At 46.8% G+C, this 22580-nt stretch overlaps 2 protein-coding genes across 2 annotated transcripts in view; one reads left to right on the top strand and one right to left on the bottom strand.

Annotated features, from left to right (window-relative positions):
- Positions 1-9491: 9491 nt before the first annotated feature.
- NUDT2 (nudix hydrolase 2) lies at positions 9492-21543 on the bottom strand. Its single transcript, XM_073618238.1, has 3 exons — positions 21387-21543; positions 12903-13032; positions 9492-9949 (listed from the first exon to the last, which is right to left on the bottom strand). The coding sequence occupies exons 2-3, from the start codon at positions 13015-13017 to the stop codon at positions 9630-9632; spliced, it is 435 nt and encodes a 144-aa protein (XP_073474339.1). The 5' UTR covers positions 13018-13032; positions 21387-21543; the 3' UTR covers positions 9492-9629.
- A 100-nt stretch (positions 21544-21643) lies between these two features.
- Positions 21644-22580, top strand: part of KIF24 (kinesin family member 24) — a 49968-nt gene continuing 49031 nt past the window's right edge. Inside the window, exon 1 of the mRNA XM_073618226.1 lies at positions 21644-21875. Within this exon, the coding sequence (XP_073474327.1) occupies positions 21740-21875 (136 nt within the window). The 5' untranslated portion in view covers positions 21644-21739. The remainder of the gene's footprint in view (positions 21876-22580) is intronic.

Genomic DNA, 22580 nt, shown 5'->3' on the forward strand with positions numbered 1-22580 from the left:
CTCTGCCCCGAATCCCCAACACCATCCCTCTGTCCCTGATCCCACCCCCCACCATCCTTTTTGCCCAGAATCTCAACCCCCCCCCATAACCAGCCCTTTGCCCCTGATCCCCCCTCACCACCATCCCTCTGCCCCTGATCCCCCCCACCACCATCTCTCTGTCCCTGATCCCACCCCCCACCACTATTCCTCTGTCCCTGATCCCACCCCCCACCACCATTCCTCTGCCACTGATCCCATCCCTTACCGCCATCCCTCTGCCCCGCATCCCACCACCATCCCTCTGCCCCTGATCCCACCCCCCCACCACCACCCCTCTGTCCCTGATCCCGCCCACAGCATGTGCCCGGAGCTGATGCGAGTGCCCGGGGGGCGCGATGGCCACCGGGCTCCCGCGATCGCTCGTGACAGAGTGAGAACTGGAATCTGTGTGTGTAAACACGCGAATCCCGGTTCTTTCAGGGGAGTTGAGACAGATTGTGTGTTCATTCTAAGTATGAACACCGATTTCTCTCTCCTCCTAGACAGTCCCATCCCCCCTACAGTTAGAACACAGTCAGGGAATATAGTTAACCCCTTGATCGCCCCCTAGTGTTAACCCCTTCCCTGCCAGTGACATTTATACAGTAATCAGTGCATTTTTATAGCACTGATCGCTGTATAATTGTCAATGGTCCCAAAAATGTGTCAAAAGTGTCCAATTTGTCTGCAATCCCTAAAAAAAAAATTGGCAGATCGCCGCCATTACTTCTACGTCTACAAAATAGGGGATAGATTTATGGCATTTTTATTATTATTTTTCTTTACTACCCTGTTTCACCGAAAATAAGACCTAGCGTGATTGTCAGTGATGGCTACAATAAAAGCCCTACCCTGTTTCCCCGAAAATAAGTCCAACCCTGAAAATAAGACCTACAAGGACTTTAACTAGGGCTTATTTGGGGGGTAGGGCTTATATTGCAGCCATCACCAACAATCACGCTAGGTCTTATTTTTCGGGGAAACAGGGTAGTAAAAAAAAATATTAATAAAAATGCCATAAATCTATCCCCTATTTTGTAGACACTATAACTTTTGCACAAACCTATCAATAATATACGCTTATTGAGATTTTTTTTTACCAAAAATATGTCGGCTTAAACTAAGCAAAAAATTAGTTTTTTTTCTAAAAAAAAATGTGGGATATTTATTATAGCAAAATGTAAAAGATATTGGGGGATTATTTACTAAAGGCAAATCCACTTTGCACTGCAAGTGCACTTGAAAGTAAAGTCGCTGTAGATCCGAGGGGGATATGCAAGGAAAATAAAAAACAGCATTTTAGCTTGCACATGATTGGATGATAAAATCAGCAGAGCTTCCACTTATTTCAGATCTACCCCTCAGATTTAGAACTACTGCACTTCCAAGTGCACTTTCAGTGCAAAGTGGATTTACCTTTCGTAAATAACCCCTATTGTGTTTTTTTCAAAATTGTCGCTCTTCTTTTGTTTATAGCGCAAAAAGTAAAGACCGCAGAGGTGATCAAATACCACCCAAAGCAAGCTCTATTTGTGGGGAAAAAAGGACGTCAATTTTGTTTGGGTGCAACGTCGCACGACTGCCCAATTGTCAGTTAAAGTGACGCAATGCCATATCGCAAAAAATTGCCCGGTCATTGAGCAGCCAAATCTTCCGGGGCTGAAGTGGTTAACAGTATGCCTTAAAACGGAGGTCCACCCTAAAATAAAAAAGTATATTAACATTCTCAAAAAAAAATATAAAAAAAAAAAAGAAAAATTTTACTTAACAGAAACCCCTGTAGCTAGGCAGTCTTCCTAATCTGCCTCTTCCTATTCCGCGGCGCTTCCGCCTCTTTGTCCAGCTGCCCCGTTGTCTTCTGGGACATGTGTGTGTCCCAGAAAACAACAGAGCCATTCATAAAGCGCCATGAGATTCGTGCATGCGCAGTAGGAAACGGGCAGTGAAGCCGCAAGGCTCCACTGCCTGTTTCCCTTTGTTAAGATGGCGGCGTCGGTACCCGATCCGATCGACAGGGGTTTAGTCTGCACACCATAAATCTTTAAAATGCATTATGGGATGGCAACGCTTTACCACTTCAATGACGAATTGAAAGTGGTCAAAGTTTTGCAACTTTGACATATTTTAGTAAAACTGTAGATATCATCATCACTACATAATGTATCCAGGTGAATTATACTGTATTTTTTAAAGAAAAATTAGGCTTTCATTTGGTGGCACATGGTAATGGATATCTCTTTATTTTAGGAATTTATATATTTATTCAAGGAAAATTGGCAAAAATAAGTAAAAATCTTTATTTTTTTTTTAAATTTAGCCTACCACCAAAAGAACCCAAAACAAATTCTCCTACTCCAAATGATCACAGGGATACCACATACAGTATGTGTATGTTATTTGTCACAGCAGTAGGGCTCAGAAACAATAGTGAGCATTTTCCTTTTTTATATATGCAAACTGTTGGCGCTATATAAATTCTGTATAATAATAATAATAATACTACTACCTAATTGAAAACTAATACAAATTGTAAAAAAAATGAAAAAAAGAAAGCTTTTTTAAAAATTTTTAACCACTTAAAAAAGGACCGCCCCGCGTACATTTACTGCATCGGGGCGGTCCTTTTTTTAGCGCAAAATAACGTACCTGTACGTGATCACTTCCATCGGCTCTGGGGCTCCCACTTCCATTGGACACAGTGGGAGCCAATCGGCAGGCCCGGTGGCCGCGATGGCCACCGGGAAACTGACCGTCGTTCGTGGAGAACCAGAACGGTGGTCTGCTTATGTAAACAAGGCAGACCGCTGTTCTGCCAGTAAGGTAAATGGAAATCTCATGTTTCTGCCAGGCAGAATCATGGAGCTCTGTTTTCCTTGAGTCAAAGCACTCCCCCTACAGTTAGAAAGCAAAAATTAGGGAACACATTTAACCTTTTGATCGCCCCTGATGTTAACCCTTGCCCTGCCAGTGTCATTTATACAGTGACTGTGCATTTTTTTTTTAGCACTGATCACTGTATTGGTGTCACTGGTCCCCAAAAGGTGTCACTTAGCGTCAGATTCGTCCGCCGCAATGTCGCAGTCCTGCTAAAAACTGCTGATCGCCGCCATTTCTACAAAAAAAAAAGTCCCTAAATCTTTCCCATAGTTTGTAGACGCTAAAACTTTTATGCAAACCAATCAATATACGCTTATTGGGAATTTTTCTTTACCAAAAAATATGTAGCAGAATACATATTAGCCTAAATTTATGAAGAAATTCGATTTTTTAATTTTTTAATGGATATGTTTTATAGCAGAAAGTCTGTATTTTTTTGTAAAAAAAAAAAAAATACGAGAAAAATGAATGGCCCACCACGAAAGTAGTCCACGAAAAAGCCCTGCTGAACTTCCTTGGAGCTGAGCAGGAACCAATGACGTCTCCTCTACTTTATCATAACTGCTGCAAAGCGGACAATAGCCAAAGCCTGGAAGACATCGATACTTAGTGTGGCTGCTATGAAAAATAGAATCACCCAGGTAATGAAAGACGCCAAGATAGAGGCAATGTTCCAGGACAAGGTGAGACGATACTCCAAAATGTGGTAACCTTGGGTTGATAGATTTTTGCTCCATAATTTTGACGCCTCCTTTATGGAGCCTTAGCTGTCCTATTACATCGTTGGCTGATTGTGGCCCTGTGGACCGTGGCCCATTCAATTCCCAGAGCCATCCTCCCCCTTTTACCCCCCCCCCTTTTCCCCCCATTACTTTTCTACCCTTTTCTCTTGCTTATCAGTACATTGCTAGATATTTAACTGACTTCGCTTTGTCCTAGTCCCCCCCCCCCCCCCCCGGGCCATGGCTGGGGTGGGCCACCTGAATGTCAGCTTTTTAGCCTTTTTTCCCTCTACTTTAGCTATTAGGTTGCTAAAAGCCATCATTTGCTACAATACAGTGCATCCGGAAAGTATCCACAGCACTTCACTTTTTCCAGATTTTATGTTACAGCCTTATTCCAAAATGGATTCAATTCGTTATTTTTCTCAAAATTCTACAAACGATACCCCATGATGACAACGTGAAAGAAGTTTGTTTGAAATCTTTGCAAAATTTATTAAATTTAACCACTTCAGCCCCGGAAGAATTTACCCCCTTCCTGACCAGAGCGTTTTTTTGCGATACGGCACTGCGTCGCTTTAACTGACAATTGCGCGGTCGTGCCAAGCTGTACCCAAAGACAATTGATGTCCTTTTTTTTCCCCACAAATAGAGCTTTCTTTTGGTGGTATTTGATCGTCTCTGCGGTTTTCATTTTTTGCGCTATAAACAAAAAAAGAGCGTCAATTTTGAAAAAAAAAAAACACAATATTTTGTACTTTTTGCTACAATAAATATCCCCATTTTTTTTTTAAAAAAGCTAATTTTTTCTCAGTTTAGGCCGATATGTATTCTTCTACATATTTTTGGTAAAAAAAAAAAAAAAAAATCACACTAAGCGTATATTGATTGGTTTGCGCAAAAGTTATAGCGTCTACAAAATAGGAGCTAGATTTATAGCATTTTTATTATTTTTTATTTTACTAGTAATGGCGGCGATCTGCGATTTGTATCGTGACTGCGACATTATGGCGGACACATCGGACAATTTTGACACATTTTTGGAACCATTGGCATTAATACAGCGATCAGTGCAATTAAAAATGCACTGATTACTGTAAAAATGTCACTAGCAGTGAAGGGGTTAACACTAGGGGGCAGTGAAGGGGTTAACTGTGTTCCCTGGGAGGTGCTTCTAACTGAAGGGGGAGGGGACTAACTGGAGGAAGTGACGGATCGTGGTTTCTAGCTAATAGGAACACACGATCTGTCAGTCCTGTCAGAACTGGTCACAATCGCTCGTGGCCGGTGGTCATCGCATTCTAAAACTTGATTGGAGTCCACCTGTGGTAAATTCAGTTGATTGGATATGATTTGGAAAGGCACACAGCTGTCTACACTTGTGTGAAAATGTATTTGCCCTCTTCCTGATTTTTTATTTTTGCATATTTCTCACACTTAAATGATTCAGATCATCAAACCAATTTTAATATTTCGCAAAGATAACCTGAGTAAATCCAAGATGCAGTTTTTAAATTATTATTTCATTTATTAAGGGAAAAAAGATGTTAAAACCTGCCTGGCCCCATGTGAAAAAAGTAATTGCCCCCTCCCATGCTGAATCATGAATGAACTGTGATTAACCACAATTTTTTGGAAAGCTCAGTTAAATTTCACTTGCCGCACCCAGGCCTGATTACTGCCAGACCTGTTGAATCAAGAAATCGCATAAATAGAAGCTGTCTGACAAAGTGAAGGTTTAGTGAGGTCCTCAGATCGGCCCCGCCGGGGTCGGCGACGGCCCTGGCGGAGTGCCGAGAAGACGATCAAACTTGACTATCTAGAGGACGCTAACAGATCACAAAAAAGCCACACATCATGCCACAATCTAAAAAAATTCAAGAACAGATTAAAAACAAAAGTAATGTACATGTATAGGTCTAGGAAGGGTTTCAGAGCCATTTCTAAGGCATTGGAAGTCCAGTGAACCACGGTGAGAGCCATTATCCACAAATGGAGATAACTTGGAACAGTGGTGAACCTTCCCAGGAGTGGCCGGCCTCCAAAAATTACTCCAAGAACACAACGACGACTCATCCAGGAGGTCATAAAAGAACCAAGAACATCTAAAGAACTGCAGGCCTCACTTGCCTCAGGTAAGATCGGTGTTCATGATTTAACAATAAGAAAGAGAATGGGCAAAAATGGCCTCCATGGGAGAGTACCAAGGCCAAAGCCACTGCTGACCAAAAAGGACACAAAGGCTCATCTCACATTTACCAAAAAACATCTCGATTATCCCCAAGACTTTTTTATACAAATGTTCTGTGGACTGATTGATAAGACAAAAATTTTACTTTTTGGAAGGTGTGCGTTCCGTTACATCTGGCATAAAACGAATACAGCTTTTTATAACAAGAACATCATACCAACAGTCAGACATGGTGGTGGTAGCTTGATGGTCTGGGGCTGCTTTGCAGCTTCAGGACCTGGAAGACTTACTATAATTGACGGAACCATGAATTCTGAGCTCTACCAGAAAATCCTCAAGGAGAGTGTCCGGCCATCAGTTCGTGACCTCAAGCTCAAGTGCACTTGGGTTATGCAGCAGGACAATGATCCGAAACACAACTGCAAGTCCACCTCCAAATGGTTCAAAGAAAGCAAAATGTAGTTTTTTTTTTGGAGTGGCCTAGTCAAAGCCCAGACTTAAATCCAATTGAGATGCTGTATCATGACCTTACACAGGCCGTTTATGCTGGAAAACCCTCCAATGTGTTTGAATTAAAACAATTCTGCAAAGAAGAGTGGGCCAAAATTGCTCCACAGCGATGTGAAGGACTCATTGCCAGTTATCGCAAATGATTAATTGCAGTTGTTTGCAGGTGTGGACAGCTTTTTTTTGCCTTAATAAATAAAATCATCATTTAAAAACTGCATTTTGTAGTTACTCAGGTTATCTTTGTGTAATAATAAAATTTGTTTGATGATCTGAGTCATTTAAGTGTGATAAATATGCAAAAAAAAAAAAAAAAAAAATCAGAAAGGGGGCAAATAGTTTTTCACACAGCTGTATATAAGGTTCCACAGTTAACAGTGCATGTCGGAGCAATTGTCTGTAGACCTCCAAAGAATTGTCTGTAGACCTCCAAAGATTTGTCTGTAGACCTCCAAAGATTTGTCTGTAGACCTCCAAGACAGGATTAAATCGAGGCACAGACCTGGGAAAGGGTACAGAAAAATGTCTGCAGCATTGAAGGTCCCGATGAGCACAGTGGCCTCCATCATGAATAGAAAAAGTTTGGAACCACCACCTCTTCCTAGAGTGGCCCCGTCCTGCCAAGCTGAGCAATCGAGGAAGAAGGGCCTTAGTCAGGGAGGTGACCAAGAACCCGAATGTTCACTCTGACAAAGCTCTAGCATTTCTCTGGGGAGAGAGGAGAACCCTCCAGAAGAACATCCATCTCTGCAGCACTCCACCAATCCATCCTGTACGGTAGAGTGGCCAGAAGGAAACTACTCCTCAGTAAAAGGCACATGACAGCCCTCTGGTCTGATGAATCAAAGATTGAACTCTTTGGCCTAAATGGCAAGCGTCATGTCTGGGGGAAACTAGGCACCGCTCATCACCTGGCCAATACCCTTCCTACAGTGAAGCATGGTGGTGGCAGCATCAAGCTATGGGGATGATTTTCAGTGGCAGGAACTAGGAGACTAGTCAGGGTCGAGGGAGAGATGAATGCAGCAATGTCCAGGAGACATCCTTGATGAAAACCGGCTCCAGAGTGCTCTTGACCTCAGACTGGGGCAAAGGTTCATTTTCCAACAGGACAACGACCCTAAGCACACAGCCTAGATAGCAAAGGAGTGGCTACGGGACAACTCTGTGAATGCCCTTGAGTGGCCCAGCCAGAGCCCATTACAAGATACAATACCAGTACCAACTTTTGGTGCAACATTTACCTTTAACCACTTCATGCAAATTGCTGTAGCTGTACGTCGGTGCTTTGACGCTAAATACTGTTATGGCAGCAGCTAGCTGCCATAACCCCGGTATTATCAGAAACGGCGCGCGGTTCTTTTTATGATAAAAGTGGTCTCTGCGGCGGATTCACTGTGAGATTCACGGCGCTCCAGTTGGCTTTGCCTCCTACCGGAGCCATCGGTAGCAGCGGGGACGATCGCGTCCTTTCCCCTCTGAGTCTGGGTGTCGAGTGAGGGAAAGATGGCCTCCACTCGGCTCCACAACATTAGAGGGCAGAAGCGACGTCAAATGTCACTTCCGCCCAATGGTCTTAAAGGGGACATTTTTTTTTTTTTGCATTCTAGTGTAAATATGAGATCTGAGGTCTTTTTGACCCCAAATCTCACATTTAAGAGGCCCTGTCATGGTTTTTTCTATTACAAGGGATGTTTACATTCCTTGTAATAGGAATAAAAGTGACCCAAACTTTTTTTTTTTTTTTTAAAGGACAGTGTAAAAAAAAAAAAAAAAAAAAAGTAAAATAAATAATAATAAGAAAAAATAATTAAAGTGCTGCATCCCGCTGAGCTCGCACGCAGAAGTGAAGTAAGTTGCACCCGCATCTGAAAACGTTGTTTAAACCACACATGTGAGGTATCGCCGTGATCGTTAGAGCGAGAGCAATAATTCTAGACCTAGCCCTCCTCTGTAACTCAAAACTGGTAACCTGTAGAAACTTTTAAACATCACCAATGCAGATTTTTAAAGTGCCAAAGTTTGTTGCCCTTTCCACGAGCGGGCGCAATTTTGAAGCGTGACATGTTGGGTATCAATTTACTTGGCGTAACATTATCCTTCACAATATAGAAAAAAAAATTGGGCAAAAATAGTCTTATTTTTTAATTAAAAAAAGTGTATTTTTCCCCAAAAAATTGCGCTTGTAATGCCCCGTACACACGGTCGGATTTTCCGACGGAAAATGTGTGATAGGACCTTGTTGTCGGAAATTCCGACCGTGTGTAGGCTCCATCACACATTTTCCATCGGATTTTCTGACACACAAAGTTTGAGAGCAGGCTATAAAATTTTCCGACAACAAAATCCGTTGTCGGAAATTCCGATCGTGTGTGCACAAATCCGACGGACAAAGTGCCACGCATGCTCAGAATAAATAAAGAGATGAAAGCTATTGGCTACTGCCCCGTTTATAGTCCCGATGTACGTGTTTTACGTCACCGCGTTCAGAACGATCGGATTTTCCGACAACTTTGTGTGACCGTGTGTATGCAAGACAAGTTTGAGCCAACATCCGTCGGAAAAAATCCTAGGATTTTGTTGTCGGAATGTCCGACCGTGTGTACGGGGCATAAGACCGCTGCGCAAATACGGTGTGACACAAAGTATTGCAACGACCGCCTTTTTTTTTCTCTAGGGTGTCTGAAAAAAAAATATAATGTTTGGGGGTTCTAAGTAATTTTCTAGCAAAAAAACTGATTTTAACTTGTAAAAAACAAGTCTTAAACATAGGCTCGGGGGCTGAATTGGTTAATCCAGAGATTTCCGGACACGTCTGGACATCATCTAGCTCTGTCCTCCCCCCAGCCTGACTGTCCCAAGCCCACCCCTTTCGTTCATTTTATTTTCATTCTTTCAATCATGGAGGTTCAGGGTCACATATCAGTCTGCATGCAAATCCATCTTGCCTGGGAATTTCCACTCCTCCGAACTGACACCCATCAAGGCATTTTTAACATTTACATAGCTTCTCCCAAGAGCCTGCCCACTGCTTGCATCAGAGCCAAGGACTCCGTGATGTTTCCAGGAAGCTATGTGCAGCACCCATCTAACAAGCCATAATCTGCCTGCATTGCCTAGAGAAGCAAAAAGACCCAGTGATGAAACCCTGAGTCAAAAAGAACATCTAAACATAAAATGGAAAGGTTTTTAATCATAATTTTCATTGGCACGTTGATGAGGGGTGGGGTAAGAAGGAACCAGGAAAGGAAAAAATCAGCTTTATTGATCCAGCCGCTGCATATAAAAGGGAACAGTTGCTGGAGGCTGGCTCATTGTTTGGGGTCCCCCTGCAGAAACTGATAGGCATCGTTCAGTGTGTCCTGCATATCCTGGTACCCCGAGTATTCACAGGCCTCTCGTAGCGGCAGCCAGCGGAAGTCTTGATGCTCATGGGAGAGTTTCACCTGTGCGCTGGGGTCTCTTAGCTCCGCTAGCCAGTAGATGACAGTTTTTGCTTTGTTTTTGACGTTGTAATTTAATTCCTTACGAAATCCGTCCACCACGGTGAACTGGCTGGCATGTAGGCCCGCCTCTTCTTCAGTTTCCCGCAGAGCCGTAGTCATGTCATCCTCACCGGGGTCCACGTGGCCTGAAATATAATGACAGCGCGATCAACATTCACTAGCAGCCAACAACACCTGCACACACGCTGGATTCAAGATACAGAGCTGGCCACAACAATGACTTACAGGTCTCTGCCTGCTGACCATTGAGGGGGGAATAAAGGCTATCCACACCTCTCCAGTGCAATGGCAATGCGTATTAATGCACATTACGTGCAATAGCGCATTGATATGCCAATTATTTTTAATGACAACCCAACGCCACCTCTATTACAGCAGACCATGACTCACAGTAGAGCAACAAAAATTGTTGGAAAGAAGAAAGAAATGGCTGCACATCCAGAACTCCCGATTGGTGTTATCTTTGTGAAACAAAATAAAAGGCAAAGACACCAAACTGTGGTCACATAGATGCGTTTAACACATATATTTTGTGCTTAATCATGATTAAGTACAAGCTATACGAATGAAACGCATCTACGTGACCATAGTTTGGTGTTATCTTTGTGAAACAAAATAAAAGGCAAAGACACCAAACTGTGGTCACATAGACGCGTTTAACACATACATCTTGTGCTTAATCATGATTAAGCACAAGATGTACGAGTTAAATGCATCTACGTGACAACAGTTTGGTGTTATCTTTGTGAAACAAAATAAAAGGCCATCGGAAGTTCTGGATGTGCAGCCATTCTTTCTTCCAAGTTTCCCACGGAGGCGGGCCGGGGCTAGCACTCCAACAGCCTTAACTTCCAACAGCCTTATCTTTATACACCTGGAGCAGCGGTTGTTTTTCTTGAATAATAAAAATTGTTCTGCGCCTTTTTTTTTTTTAATATTATTTTTTATATTCTGGTGTGATGGCAAACCATTAATATGAACCGACCGCCTTAATCCTCACGCTGCAAGAGCCGTTGTTGCAATTTTTGCACACATGTTAAAATGCACCTTCTAAGCCTGAAGATTAGTTAAAACCCCCCTAAACTTTATAGAGGACATTATCAATATTGCACACAAAGCAAAATCAATGCTAAACAGGAGCAGCGTGACAGATTTATTACAAGGTTACAGCCCGAGTTATAAATTCCTCCTCGGGCTTCTCTAAAAGTCGCATGTGGGGCTGAATGAAACCTGACCCTGACCACTCCTCAATTCTACCTCTCCAAAACAAAAAGAACATGCAAAATGCATTGGATAGAGCAGGTAAAACAATTGATTAAATGATATCTAAAGGTTCATTAAAAAAAAAAAAAAAAACTAAACATATCATACTTACCTTCTCTGTGCAGGGATTTTGCACAGAGTGGCCCCGATCCTCCTCTTCTGAGGTCCCTCAGCGGCGCTCCTGGCTCCTCCTCTTCTCAAGTGCCCCGTTGGAGAGCCGCTCTCCCTCGGGGCACTCGTGCAGGCGCGCTCCTGTGTCCTGCTTCTGCATCTATTGACACAGACAGCAGGACTTGGCCCCGCCCCTGGCGTCATTGGATTTGATTGACAGCAGCGGGAGCCACTGGCCGCGCTGCTATCATTGAGGACCCAAGACACCAGCTGGAGCGGGTGTGCTCTTCCCCGTTGCTGGAAAGATCGGGTTCAGGTAAGTAAAAGGGGGGCTCTTGTGGGCAGCTGCATCAAAAGAGGTTGTTCACCTTAATGCATAGAATACATTAAGGTGTAAAACCTTGAGGGTTTACAACCCCTTTAACAATAATAAAAAACAAGGAATTGCACTTACTAGAGCATGAGCTAATATGTATGCAGGCGCACCTGACCATGTATATGTATGTGTGTGTGTATGTATATATATATATATATATATATATATATATAAATAAAATATATATAAACACATACGTACATATATATATATATATATATATATACAATCACTTGTCCGCGGGCCGGGTGCCCATGAATTAATCATGGGCACTGACGGGCAGGAGATTTAGCGGCCCGTGGGCTGCCGACCCCTGGTTTACACTGATAATTAGGGCACTGATCATCACTGCCAGCTCCTCAGTGCAGCCTCCTCAGTGTCCATCAGTGTAGACTCGTCAGCACACATCAATAAAAGAAGAAAAATTACTTATTTGCAAAATTTTATAACAGGAAATAAGAACCCCCCCAATTTTTGGTCTTTTTTATTTTGTTTAGCAAAAGAATAAAAACCCCAGTGGTGATTAAATACCACCAAAAGAAAGCTCTATTTGCGTGAAAAAAAAAGTGATAAAAATGTTATAAGAGTACAGTGTAGCATGACCGCGCAATTGTCATTCAAAGTGTGAGAGCGCTGAAAGCTGAAAATTGCCCTGGGCAGGAAGGGGGTAAAGGTGCCCGGTATTGAAGTGGACCTGGAATGTATTTAGGTGACTTAAATTGAAAGTTCAATTGGGATTCAAAGTGTCTCTAAACCCCCCAAAAAATGTAATATATGGCAGCTTACCAGTCCTTGAGAATGCATTATTTTTTTTCAGTCTTTCCACCTGGTGATCCTGCCAGTATTGAACTTCCTGTTCAAAGAGTGACAGCGCTCTCTCACTGTATCTAGCGTTCTCACCTTAGGCTGTCCTGATTCGAATTTCAACACCCCCCCCCCCCGTACTACACAAGGATGTGTTTTACTTCACAGATGATGGCAGTGAAAGTCGAGGACATTGTTTGAGATTTTAGTTCAGTCCACAGGAGGTTACAAGGACACTGAATTTCTGGTAGGATCTATTTTCTGTGGTTTTCAGAAAAAGAACTTGAAAAATTAAAACGAATGCAGCCACCACATCTAAGGACCGGCCAGATGTAATACAATACATTTTTGTTCTTGGGTTTAGATACACTTTAATGCATAGGTTTTACTGTCGGCATTGGAGTCCCACTTGAACACTGTCACTGCGAGCGATTCTCCGCTATGTCAGGAAAGTCTGCCTAAAAATAAATGAACAGATATGTAATAGAGATAGAACAGCAGCTGTAGCAGCCCACAGCGGATACCTTTGGGTGGAGTCCAGTGATGTGTCCCATAAGAAGTCTGCAGTAAGAGGAATTCAATGTCACTCGCCGGTGGAACTCTCCGGAAGATGATTAATCCACACGCCCTCAGTGCCATCCTCACCGCAACTCACTTGAACAAAAGCAGATTACAACCCAAGAGGGTGATATAAATACATGGGGCATTTCCATTACTGGGTAACATTACAGCATGTGAAAAAATCTATCACAGTACGGCTTCATGCACATGGCTGCAAGGAGGTGTGCAAAGTAAAGGTGGCCTACAGGGCACAGGAGGCGTACAGGGTGAAGGAAGCGTACAGGGTAAAGGGGGGCGTACAGGGTAAAGGGGGGCGTACAGGGTAAAGGGGGGCGTACAGGGTAAAGGGGGGCGTACAGGGTAAAGGGGGGCGTACAGGGTAAAGGGGGGCGTACAGGGTAAAGGAGGGCGTACAGGGTAAAGGAGGGCGTACAGGGTAAAGGAGGCATACAGGGTAAAGGAGGGCGTACAGGGTAAAGGAGGGCGTACAGGGTAAAGGGGGGCGTACAGGGTAAAGGAGGGCATACAGGGTAAAGGAGGGCATACAGGGTAAAGGAGGGCGTACAGGGTAAAGGGGCGTACAGGGTAAAGGAGGCGTACAGGGTAAAGGGGGGCGTACAGGGTAAAGGGGGGCGTACAGGGTAAAGGGGGGCGTACAGGGTAAAGGGGGGCGTACAGGGTAAAGGGGGGCGTACAGGGTAAAGGAGGGCGTACAGGGTAAAGGAGGGCGTACAGGGTAAAGGAGGCGTACAGGTTAAGGAGGCGTACAGGGTAAAGGAAGCGTACAGGGTAAAGGGTGGCGTACTGGGTAAAGGAGGGCATACAGGGTAAAGGAGGGTGTACAGGGTAAAGGGGCGTACAGGGTAAAGGAGACGTACAGGGTAAAGGAAGCGTACAGGGTAAAGGGGGGCGTACAGGGTAAAGGGGGGCGTACAGGGTAAAGGGGGGCGTACAGGGTAAAGGGGGGCGTACAGGGTAAAGGGGGGCGTACAGGGTAAAGGGGGGCGTACAGGGTAAAGGGGCGTACAGGGTAAAGGAGGCGTACAGGGTAAAGGAAGCGTACAGGGTAAAGGAAGCGTACAGGGTAAAGGGGGGCGTACAGGGTAAAGGGGGGCGTACAGGGTAAAGGAGGGCGTACAGGGTAAAGGAGGGCGTACAGGGTAAAGGAGGGCGTACAGGGTAAAGGAGGGCGTACAGGGTAAAGGAGGGCGTACAGGGTAAAGGAGGCGTACAGGGTAAAGGAGGCGTACAGGGTAAAGGAGGGCGTACAGGGTAAAGGAGGGCGTACAGGGTAAAGGAGGGCATACAGGGTAAAGGAGGGCGTACAGGGTAAAGGGGCGTACAGGGTAAAGGAAGCGTACAGGGTAAAGGGGGGCGTACAGGGTAAAGGGGGGCGTACAGGGTAAAGGGGGGCGTACAGGGTAAAGGGGGGCGTACAGGGTAAAGGGGGGCGTACAGGGTAAAGGAGGGCGTACAGGGTAAAGGAGGGCGTACAGGGTAAAGGAGGGCGTACAGGGTAAAGGAGGCGTACAGGGTAAAGGAAGCGTACAGGGTAAAGGAGGGCGTACAGGGTAAAGGAGGCGTACAGGGTAAAGGAAGCGTACAGGGTAAAGGGGGGCGTACATGGTAAAGGAGGGCGTACAGGGTAAAGGAGGGCGTACAGGGTAAAGGGGCGTACAGGGTAAAGGGGCGTACAGGGTAAAGGAGACGTACAGGGTAAAGGAAGCGTACAGGGTAAAGGGGGGCGTACAGGGTAAAGGGGGGCGTACAGGGTAAAGGGGCGTACAGGGTAAAGGGGCGTACAGGGTAAAGGAGGCGTACAGGGTAAAGGAAGCGTACAGGGTAAAGGGGGGCGTACAGGGTAAAGGGGGGCGTACAGGGTAAAGGGGGGCGTACAGGGTAAAGGAGGGCGTACAGGGTAAAGGGGCGTACAGGGTAAAGGAGACGTACAGGGTAAAGGAAGCGTACAGGGTAAAGGGGGGCGTACAGGGTAAAGGGGGGCGTACAGGGTAAAGGGGCGTACAGGGTAAAGGAGGCGTACAGGGTAAAGGAGGCGTACAGGGTAAAGGAGGCGTACAGGGTAAAGGAAGCGTACAGGGTAAAGGGGGGCGTACAGGGTAAAGGGGGGCGTACAGGGTAAAGGGGGGCGTACAGGGTAAAGGGGGGCGTACAGGGTAAAGGAGGGCGTACAGGGTAAAGGGGGGCGTACAGCGTAAAGGGGGCGTACAGGGTGAAGTAGGCGTACAGGGCAAAGGAAGCGTACAGGGTAAAGGGGGGCGTACAGGGTAAAGGGGGGCGTACAGGGCACAGGAGGCATACAGGGTAAAAGGGGCATACAGGGTAAAGGGGGCGTACAGGGCACAGGAGGCGTACAGGGCACAGGAGGCGAACAGGGTAAAGGAAGCACTGGGTAAAGAAAGCACAGAGTAAAGGAAGCACATGGTAAAGGAAGCGTACAGGGTAAAGAGGGTGTAAAGGGGGTGTACAGGGTAAAGAGGGTGTACAGTGTAAATAGCCAGCATAAGGGAGGCACAGGTGCAGCACACAGCCTCCCATTACAATGAACACAGAGACACACGGTGTATGTGATCTGTACATTAATCCTTCACTGCCCCCCGTATGTAACCTGCACATTAACCCATTTATCTCCACCCCCCCCCCCACTGTATGTGACCTGTACATGATTAACCCCTTCACCTACACCCCCTACTGTATGTGACCTGTACATCTACCCCCCCACTGTATATCTACCCCCCCACTGTATGTGACCTGTACATCTACCCCCCCCCCCCACTGTATGCGACCTGTACATCTACCCCCCCCTGTATGCGACCTGTACATCTACCCCCCCCCCGTATGCGACCTGTACATCTACCCCCCCCACTGTATGTGACCTGTACATCTACCCCCACACTGTATGTGACCTGTACATGATTAACCCCTTCACCTACACCCCCTACTGTATGTGACCTGTACATCTACCCCCCCACTGTATATCTACCCCCCCCCACTGTATGTGACCTGTACATCTACCCCCCCCACTGTATGCGACCTGTACATCTACCCCCCCCCCCCACTGTATGCGACCTGTACATCTACCCCCCCCCCCACACTGTATGTGACCTGTACATCTACCCCCCCCACACTGTATGTGACCTGTACATCTACCCCCCCCCCCCACACTGTATGTGACCTGTACATCTACCCCCCCCCCCCACTGTATGTGACCTGTACATCTACCCCCCCCACTGTATGTGACCTGTACATCTACCCCCCCCCACTGTATGTGACCTGTACATCTGCCCCCCCCACTGTATGTGACCTGTACATCTGCCCCCCCCCCCCCCCACACTGTATGTGACCTGTACATCTACCCCCCCCACTGTATGTGACCTGTACATCTGCCCCCCCCCCCCCACACTGTATGTGACCTGTACATCTGCCCCCCCCCCCACACTGTATGTGACCTGTACATCTGCCCCCCCCCACACTGTATGTGACCTGTACATCTGCCCCCCCCCACACTGTATGTGACCTGTACATCTGCCCCCCCCCACTGTATGCGACCTGTACATCTGCCCCCCCACTGTATGCGACCTGTACATCTACCCCCCCAACACTGTATGTGACCTGTACATCTACCCCCCCCCCTGTATGTGACCTGTACATCTGCCCTCCCCCCCACACTGTATGTGACCTGTACATCTGCCCCCCCCCCACTGTATGCGACCTGTACATCTACCCCCCCCCACTGTATGCGACCTGTACATCTACCCCCCCCCCACTGTATGCGACCTGTACATCTACCCCCCCCACTGTATGCGACTTGTACATCTACCCCCCCACTGTATGTGACCTGTACATCTACCCCCCCACTGTATGCGACCTGTACATCTACCCCCCCCCCACACTGTATGTGACCTGTACATCTACCCCCCCACTGTATGCGACCTGTACATCTACCCCCCCCACTGTATGTGACCTGTACATCTACCCCCCCCACTGTATGTGACCTGTACATCTACCCCCCCAACACTGTATGTGACCTGTACATCTGCCCCCACACACACTGTATGTGACCTGTACATCTGCCCCCCCCCCCCCCCCCTGTATGTGACCTGTACATCTACCCCCCCCCCCCTGTATGCGACCTGTACATCTACCCCCCAACACTGTATGTGACCTGTACATCTACCCCCCCCCCCCCCCGTACATCAATCCTTTATCTACTCCCCCTGTTTGTGACTTGTGCATTATCCCATCTTCTCCACTCCCAGCCCCTTCATTAACCCCTTCATCTCTACTTACCAGCAAGGGGTGATGTGCAGCCCTTTGTATTGTTAGGAGATTTTTATTATAACAGAAAGTAAGTGGAACAGATTTTGATCTCATTTCTTTTATTCAGTGAAAAATGTAAAAAAAAAAAATTCCCCAGTGGTTCTTTTAAATACCATCAAAAGGAAGCTGTATGTGTCTTACAACAATAGAACATTCATTTGGGTCCTGTGTTGTATGAGAGTAATTGTCACTCAAACCATCACAGCGGTGAAAGAAGTCCTAGTAATGAGGGATATGTAATAGGCGCTGGCGATAGTAATAAGTGGGGTATATACAGGCTGGCACTGAGCTGCCAGTTACATTACAGTATTTAAAGCAGGGGTCTCAAACTGGCGGCCCTCCAGCTGTTGCGAAACTACAAGTCCCATCATGCCTCTGTCTGTGGGAGTCATGCTTGTAATGGTCAGCCTTGCAATGCCTCATGGGACTTGTAGTTTTGCAACAGCTGGAGGGCCACCAGTTTGAGACGCCTGATTTAAAGGAACAGTCCAGACCTTCCATGTGTAGGTAATAAGGCTCATTGAGCCATGTCAGTATGACTCCTGGTGAAGGTGGACTAGGGATGCCACCTGTACGGGATTCACCCGGACAGTACAGGCTTTGAATCACGTGTCCGGGTCTCCTTCCGTCTGGTACCCGGACACATGATTTAGACTGCACTGTGGTTTCTGTGCTCCATCTGCTCAGCTGGTGGAGGAACATGAGTAGTTAATGTTATTAGGAGAAAGTTCTTCTCCTTATTCAGCAGTTCCGACAATCTAATCTGAGCCCCGATGTCCACTGCTATACATATACACCGGATAATGTAACTGCCGGGAATCGCAGCACAAGGATTACTCCGCCTGAGCCCGAAAATCATCAAATAGTCCCCGGCGGAGTAATCCTTGTGCTGTGGTTCCCGGCAGTTACATTATCCGGTGTATCTGTATAGAAGTGGACAGGACTCAGACTAGAGTGTGCTGCTTTTGTAGCTTAAGAGGAACAGTTGGGTAGCAGTAAAAACATAGCTCAACCTCCATTTTTTTTTTTACTGTCCCCCCCAACCACAAGTGTAAACGAAGCCTCAGACTCAGAGCACTCTGAATAGTAATCCACAGTGGATCATTTTTTAAAAAGTATTTGACAGGTGGTGAAGAAGCGTTATGTTTTCTCCTCGCCACCTATTTTTACCCCCTAAAATCCCACGCCACTGTGCTGTCCCCATGTGCATTGCACACAGTTGCTGTACAGCCCCGTTCAGCTGAATGGGTCGAGTTAACCACTTCAGCTTTGGCTGCTCAATGACCAGGCCATTCTTTGCAATACGGCACTGCGTCGCTTTAACTGACAATTGCGCAGTCGTGCGACGTTGTACCCAAACAAAATTGACATCCTTTTTTTCCCTCACAAATAGAGCTTTCTTTTGGTGGTATTTGATCACCTCTGGGGTTTTTATTTTTTTGCGTTATAAACAAAAGAGCGACAATTTTGAAAAAAAACCCCACATCTTTAACTTTTTGCTATAATAAATATCCTGCATTTTTTATAAAAAAAAAAAAAAAAAAAAAAAAAATTTTCAGTTTGGCCGAGATGTATTCTTCTACATATTTTTGGTAAAAAAAAAAAAAAAAAAATCGCAATAAGCGATTTGTAGACGCTATAACTTTTGCGCAAACCAAATAGGGGGTAGATTTATGGCATTTTTATTATTATTATTTTTTTTATTTTACTAGAAATGGCGTCGATCTGCGATTTTTATCGGGACTGCGATATTGTGGCGGACATGCCGGACATTTTTTACACATTTTTGGGACCATTGACAATGCAGCGATCAGTGCTATAAAAATGCACTGATCACTGTATAAATGTCACTGGCAGGGGAGGGGTTAACACTAGGGGGCGATCAAGAGGTTAACTGTGTTCCCTGTGTGTGTTCTAACTGTAGGGGGGGTTGGGACTGTCTAGGGGGGGGGGGGGGAGAGAGAGAGATCAGTGTTCATACTTAGTATGAACACATGATCTGTCTCCTCTCCCCTGAAAGAACCGGTTCTCGCTCTGTCACGAGCGATCGCGGGAGCCCGGCGGTCAGATCGCCCTGCCGGGGCACTCGCAACGGCTCCTGACACACGCTGCGGGCGCATGCTCGCCCCTAGCGGCCAAAAGACTGTAAAGGAAATGTGTAAGTTCTGTATATAATTGTATTGTATTTTGTATGTATTGCACACTGCCCTCACTGTGCACACGGCACCAATAATGTTTTCAGTACATGTTTGCATTCTTCCGAGTCCTGATTAGAATTAGCCTGCCTATGTTACGTCCCTTGTTACCATAAACGTACAATTGTAATATTAATGTGATACCTACGTAATCATGTGTATAAAAACCTTCAATTGCGTCATAATAAAGCAGAACAGTTATTTGGAAAGATGCTGAGCGTATCTTTTGTGTCTGTTCCCTACTGCAGTAGTTATTATTAATTTGGAACCACTAATCAATATGAGGATAGGAGTTGCCTATCTATAAATTTCCATGTCAAGGCGAAGAAGCGACGCAAGGTAACGTCGTTTCGCCCAGCCGTGCCATTCTGCCGCAGTAAAACTGCGGCGGCTGGTCGGCAACTTCATTACCTGGCACTTATACACCTTCCTGCCCAGACCAAATTTCAGCGCTGTTGCACTTTGAATGACAATTGCGCGGTCACACAACACTGTACCCAAATTACATTTTTATAATTTCGTTCCCACAAATAGAGCTTTCTTTTGATGGTATTTGATCATCTCTGCATTTTTTTATTTTCTGCTAAACAAATAAAAAAAGACCGAAAATTTTGAAAAAATGTTTTTTTTTTTGTTTCAGTTACAAAACTTTGTAAATAAGTTTTCTCCTTCACTGATGGGCAATGATGTGGGTGCACTGATAAGGCGGCACCGATGAGGTGGCACGGATGGGCACTAATATGCGGCACGGATGGGGAACTGATAGGCGGCATGCATGGGGCACGGATAGGCGGCACGGATGGGGCACTGATAGGCGGCACGGATGGGGCACTGATGTACTGTAATGTATGATACTGATGGATGTCAATCAGTGCCAAACAATAATGCATGCCAATCAGTGATGCCCATTGTGGGCACTGATTGGCATCCATTGTGGGCACTGATTGGCATCCCTGGTGGTCTAGGGTGGCATACCTGGTGCTGAAATCCCTGGTGGTCCTAGTGGCTTCCCTGGTGGTCCAGTGTGGGCATCCTTGGGGGGGGCTGCGCTAATAATCGATCAGCACAGACCCCCGTCAGAGGAGCAGCCGATCGGCTCTCCTGTACTTGCGTCTGACAGACGTGAGTGAGGAAAAGCCGATCACGGCTCTTCCTGTTTACCACGTGATTGGACGCGGCTGATCACGTGGTAGAGTCTCCGTCAGAGACTCTTCAGCGAGATCGGAGTTGCGGTGTGTCAGACTGACACACCGCAACAACGATCGCCGCGATGCACACCCCCCTTAATATCCTAAAGACGTCATGCGACGTCCGGTCAGGATATTGTAACCACTTTGCCGCCATCATTTTGCTCTATGGCGGGCAGCAAGTGGTTAAGCAAGTGCAGTGCTGTAGGCTAGTGGGCTCTTTCACACGGGCGATCCTGCTGGCGGACCTAGCTTTGCTTGACGGGGGGGAATCGATACGCTGATCAGGCAGATGACAGATCTGTCTCCGCTCACTATGCAGAGACAGACCTGCCAGAGCCCTGCTCTCTATTTTCATCCGATCCGCCAGACAGATGGAAGATAGGGTCACCATATGTATAGATTTCATGGATCGGATAGCGGCGGGTGTCAGTGGACATGTCACCGCTGACACCCGCCGCTCCATAGAGGTGAATGGAGCGTCCGATCAGGACTACTTGAAAAACTGACAGGCGGAGCTGATCAGAAAGCCCGTGTGAAAGGCGCCTTTAGTGTTCGGGTTTGGCTTGAAGAAAAGGTGGCAACCCCAATGTGGACTCCTCTCTATCAGGCCCCCTGCCATGTTGTTCCCCTTTAATTCCTTGGAGGACACAGTGCCAGGAATCAGCAACACACACACACTGGATACTCAATGTAACAACCCTCACCCACTACTTCCCATACCTACCAGCTCCTCGCCCTCAATGCGCCTGCGCCCCCCTCAACCCGGAAGGAAGTCGCAGCGTCCCTGCACACACGTGACCAAGAAGGAGGCTGAGCGGCGGCCATATTGAGTGAGGGCACGTGACCCGGAAAAGCGGCCACGTGAGGCGCCGTTCTGCTCAACAACCCTATGAAACACATTCCATGATTGAGTAAAGCGTCGCTGTTGGTAGACGCGGGGCGTCCTTGTGATGTCAGGACTTTATTATGGCTCGGAAAGGGAGGGTACGGAAGCCGGCGGGGGCCAGTGCCGTGTGGGATGTGGGGCCCCGCCCACGTCCACTTGTGATTGGCTGTACTGCCAGGAGCGGCGTTGTCATGGGGACGGGGGACAGCTGTGTACGAGGTGACGGTTGGAGGCAGAGCGGGGAGAGCGGGGAGAGCGGGGAGAGCGGGGAGCCCGGCGCTTCTTCTCCTTCCCGGAGACCGAGAGACGTTCCGCTTCTCCGTACAGGTCAGACCTTCCCTATACACTGCACGGGGGGAGGGAGGGGGGACACCGCACTGCTTCCTGTGTGCTGAGGGGTGCCTGTCATATGATGGAGTGCTTGGCGTGGGCAGAGCTGGCCCCTTTGGGGTGCCATACTTAGGATTGGCCACTTTAAGGTGCTGTAGGCAAATATGGGGTGCCAGTGGATAGTGTAGGGTGCATTGGGGTGCTGTAAATGATTTTGGGGTGCTCTCTGTATACAATGTAGAATGCTTTGCTTACTCTTTGGGGTTGTGGATGGTGTATGGGGTGCTGTAGATAATGTGGGGGGTGTTTTAGTGTGCTATGGATAGTGTGGGGTGTTTTAGTGTGCTATGGATAGTGTGGGGTGTTTTAGTGTGCTATGGATAGTGTGGGGTGTTTTGGGGTGCCGTAGATAATATGGGCTGCTGTGCTTGGTGTTTGGGTGCATTGGATATGATGGATTGCTTTGCAGCGGCATTAGCAGGATGCTTTGAAATGATGGGGGGGTGTATAGGATGGGCTACTCTGGGGTGCCGGGGGGTGTATAGGATGGGCTACTCTGGGGTGCCGGGGGGTGTGTAGAATGGGTTACTCTGGGGTGCCGGGGGGTGTGTAGAATGGGTTACTCTGGGGTGCCGGGGGGTGTGTAGAATGGGTTACTCTGGGGTGCCGGGGGGTGTGTAGAATGGGTTACTCTGGGGTGCC

This window comes from Aquarana catesbeiana, linkage group LG01 (assembly GCF_042186555.1).
Source record: "Aquarana catesbeiana isolate 2022-GZ linkage group LG01, ASM4218655v1, whole genome shotgun sequence".
Lineage (NCBI taxonomy): Eukaryota > Metazoa > Chordata > Amphibia > Anura > Ranidae > Aquarana > Aquarana catesbeiana.